Source organism: Athene cunicularia (assembly GCF_003259725.1).
Source record: "Athene cunicularia isolate RWA chromosome 18 unlocalized genomic scaffold, athCun1 chr18_part1, whole genome shotgun sequence".
NCBI lineage: Eukaryota > Metazoa > Chordata > Aves > Strigiformes > Strigidae > Athene > Athene cunicularia.
This window is the reverse complement of record NW_020799123.1, coordinates 5,627,814-5,631,751: the sequence shown is the minus strand read 5'-3', so window position 1 is coordinate 5,631,751 and position 3,938 is coordinate 5,627,814. Positions and strand designations below refer to the sequence as shown.

The window sequence follows — 3,938 nt, the reverse complement described above, 5'->3', positions numbered from 1 at the left end:
GGGGAGGGAATTGCACTTAGCCTATCGAGTCCCAACCCAACAGGAATCTTGTGTCTTGGATGGGACTTAACAGGTGCTCTCCTTTAGCCCTGAAGGAACATATGGCCTGTCCATTAAAAAGAGCTAATGAGCTGACAAGCTGACTATATAAATATATAAATATATAAATATGTAAATATGTAAATATGTAAATATATAAATATATAAATATATAAATTAAAAATAGAGAGAGAATTCACATTCTTTGCTTTAAAAGTAAAAAAATAAATAGTGTTATATTTTTTCATGGGGGAAACTCCTGCACTAGACACTGCTGATGTGACCATTAAAGATACACCAAACAGTCCTTGTGCTGGTATTTTTTTTCTCCACCCGGTGTTTCCCCCCTGGTCAGTCATCTGAGGAGGAAGCTGGTCAAAGGCACTGTAGATGTCTCTGTCTCTGGAACGTTTTGTCCCTTGGGAGTGCCAGCAGCATGGGGGGAGCATCCTCCTGCAGTCTGGGGGGGCTCTGAAGGGTGTCTGGCCTTTTAGATGGGAGATGCCAGACTGCTCCAGTCACTCCCATCTGCTGGCAAAGAGGCATCGTGGGGCTCAAACAACTGCTCGATGTTAACGCAGTTGTAGAGGTCATCCTCTGTCTCTTCAGACCAGGGATGATGCAGGAGGGAAGTGGTCAGCCAGGTTTCACCAAAGTCCAGGTCGTTCTCACTGGATTCAGTGAGGACCTGCTCCTGGCCCTGGGCACGGTCCCCGTGCTGCCCGTCTGCTGTTGAGTCCAGGTTGACTCTTGTGGCCTTGTTTGGAGGCGTGAGCTCCAGATCTTCAAAAAGGGACAATTCCCCAGTCAGGCTGGTGTCAAAGATGGCTTCCAAGCCCAAGTCCTCTTCCAGCCATCCCAGCTCAGGCTGCTCCCCCTGGCTCGGCAAGGAAGAGTTGGAAAGCCGAGGCACCTTAGCCGAGGCAGGAGCTGGAGCAGCTGGGCTGGCGACACACTGAGCTTCTGCATGGGCTCTTTCGGTGGAGGCCGGCTGGAGCTGCACGGGGGTCATTCGCCGCTTTCTGGAGCCGCCGTTCTTAAGCTGGTCGGAGTACTGGGGGTCCAGCTTCCAAAAGCCACCTTTCCCCGGATCGCCCTTCTCCCGAGGCACCCTGATGAAGCGCTTCTGCAGGGACAGGTTGCGCCGGATGGAATTCTAGTCCCAAAAGAGAAAAAAAAAAACCAAGGCTGAATGCTTGTCTGCTGCTGCAGCCACTACCTGTGTGCAGAGGCTGGTGGAAAAGGCCATTTTCAGCAAGGACCTTTGGGAAAAAGAAAGCAAAAACAGCAATGTCAAGCCATCCTGGACTGCATGCCCAGCAGACAGTCCCCTGCCCCGAGTCACTGACAGAGTTTTCTTGCCTCTCGTCTGCTCCAGCCAGAGGTGGCAGGAGCCAAGGGGGTCGAGCGAGGACTTGCCAACCAAGAGGAACTTTGGGGCCACTGTTCTTGGCTGTATCTTTTGACCGTGGGGCCTTGGATCATGGCGAGCACTGGCAGGACCCAGACAGACTTGCTCCAGGCGTGGAGCTAAGCTGGAGGAGGGCAGGTCCTCCTCCATGGCTAAGGAAGGGTCTTTACCCTGCTGTGGCCAGGACCCCATTACAAGTGGCAACACATGGCAGCACCACGGGAGGTGGCACCAGCAGCAGGAACACAGATAACCCCGCAAACAGTCCAGGCCGTGGTAACTTCAGATTTACAGTTTCACAGTTTTACAAGGGTCACAGACCTGCAAGCTGAATTCTCTGCTCCCCATCTGCCCTCCCCATGCCAAACTTGATTCAGCCTGGGCTGCCCTCTATTATCACCCGGTCAGAGAACATATTTATCATTGCTGCCTGCAAGAATCCTGTGAATCCCCTGCAGCCCTGCAGAGAGGGATTGGAAACCTTCTTTCTTTCTGGAAGGCACCCCGTTAATTAAAACCGTGATGATCCTCCAGCCCTGAGTTTGCAGGAGAAAGTCAACCCGCTGGCACACAGCTCGTCCTCCCTCAGGCTGGGGGACCCGGGCGGTCCTGGAAGGGAAGCGGGGAGTTCCCTTCCCCGTGATGGGCTCCAAGAGCCACCAGAGACCCACCTGCCTGGGGAGAAGGTGGGCAGCGCCTGGGCAGGGGGTTTGCAGTGCTTTTGCCCAGCCCTGCTTGGGTGAGCCCTGGCTGCTGGGATCACTGGCACACTGCGGATCTGGGCTGGGAATAAGCGGAGCGGAGGGATGAGCCACCTGGGTCCCTCCTGCCTTGCCACACCGTAGAGAGTGTCACATGCTGGAGATCCCCTTGTGTGATGGAGGAGGGCAGGGAGCCAAGGTGGCTGGGAAAAGCCCCCAAATCTGGTGAGCCACGGGGCTGTCCCCTACCCCCTGGGGACACGTTGGTGCTCAATAGGGACAGCAGCCCTATGGGCCCTCTCTCGGGCTCCCCTCTGAGGCCTCCCCAGCTCGGCACACTGATGGAGCCTCCTTTGCCTGTCCAAGGGGACAGACCTGCCCTCTGGCCTGCTTGGAAAGCGGCAGCACTTCTGCTCCGAACCTGCCCAGCCAGGGCTTTGTCCAACAAGCAGCATCTCTCTGGGGATCCTCTGCTACGCCTGGTCCTCAGCACCCCGAGATGCTGGTGATTTCGTCTGTGCTTGGCGCCAAGGGACTCAGGACCCCATGAGAGTTCCAGGAAGGTGGAGCTGGGGACGGTTTCCCATTACAGCCCTTCCCCACCGGCTGCCAGTGCTGCTCTGCTCCCAGTGGGATGCAGTATCCCCACAGGAGCTCGCCTTGCCCACCGGAGGCTGTGGAAAGCCCTCCCCAGCCCTGCGGGGAGAGAGAACAAGCAAGGGGGTCTCCACATCTCCTACCTGCCAGGTGGGATCGGCGTGTCGGAAATAGCAGAAGTTGTTGCTAATCCACTGGTAGATGTCGGAGAGGGTGATGGGCTTGGCGCTGGCTTCCATCGCCATGCAGATGAGGGTGGCGTAGGAGTAGGGGGGCTTGACGTGCGGGTTGGTCTTGTAGTCCACGTCATCCGTGAGCTGGGGGTGCGTGGCCATGGCGTGTTGTGCTGCCCTTGGGGTGGAGGAGGAGATGGGCTTGCAGAGAGCCTGGGACGTGGGCAGGCACAGCGGCTCAGCGGCCAGGGGCGAGCATGGGGCGGCAAAGCTGGGGATGCTGGGACCGTCGATGGGACCGGTTATGCCGATGTCCTTGAGGGAGAAGTCCCGCAGCCACATGAGGCTGGTCACACTGTCTACCCGGTGGCCCGAGTGCCCCATGCGAGCCGCCGGCCTTCTGGTCTCTCCTGCCCGCTGGCAGCTCAGCCGCCCCTCAGCCATGGCTCAGCACCTCTTGCGTTGATGGGACTCCCGCACGTCAAGGGGAGGCGGGGAGGGAGGGAGGGAGGGAGGGAGGGGGACAGGGAGGGAGGAAGGCAGGGAGGGGGTGGGGCAGATCCTGCAAGAAAAACAGGGAGAGGCTTGAGGCCCCCTGCGGTGCAGCCGCTCTCTGGCAGCCGGGCAGGGCTGGGCACGGCTGCTCCCGCTGCCGCTGCCTCAGCCCCATCCCCGGGCTGCCGCGCTCGGGAGCTGCAACGCCGCCCCCGGGGGTGCTTGAGCGGCCCTGACCCTCGGGGAATGCCCTCAGCCCGCCGTGCCCCGGGCTCACCCACACCCCGCGCGGGTGCCGCTGCCCAGCAAAGCCTTCGGCCGAAGCAAAAGGCAAAACCAAAGAGCAACACCCGCCGCCCCCCCAATCCCCCGAACAACCCCCCGCAGTCCAAACGCAGCCCTGCCGTCCCACAAAGGGAGGATGTTTCTCCTCCCCGCCGCTAGCAGGACAAAATCTCAGCACCCGGCCGGCCCCTCCGCTCCCGACCCCGCCGCTTTCCTGCTCTTTCTGCTCCTCCCTTC

The 3,938-nt window shown here is 59.0% G+C and overlaps 1 protein-coding gene across 1 annotated transcript; it reads right to left on the bottom strand.

Annotated features, from left to right (window-relative positions):
- Nucleotides 1-529: 529 nt before the first annotated feature.
- Nucleotides 530-3,387, bottom strand: LOC113486992 (forkhead box protein J1-B-like). The gene is made up of 2 exons (XM_026861339.1): nucleotides 2,892-3,387; nucleotides 530-1,195 (listed from the first exon to the last, which is right to left on the bottom strand). The coding sequence occupies exons 1-2, from the start codon at nucleotides 3,363-3,365 to the stop codon at nucleotides 530-532; spliced, it is 1,140 nt and encodes a 379-aa protein (XP_026717140.1). The 5' UTR covers nucleotides 3,366-3,387.
- Nucleotides 3,388-3,938: the final 551 nt, after the last annotated feature.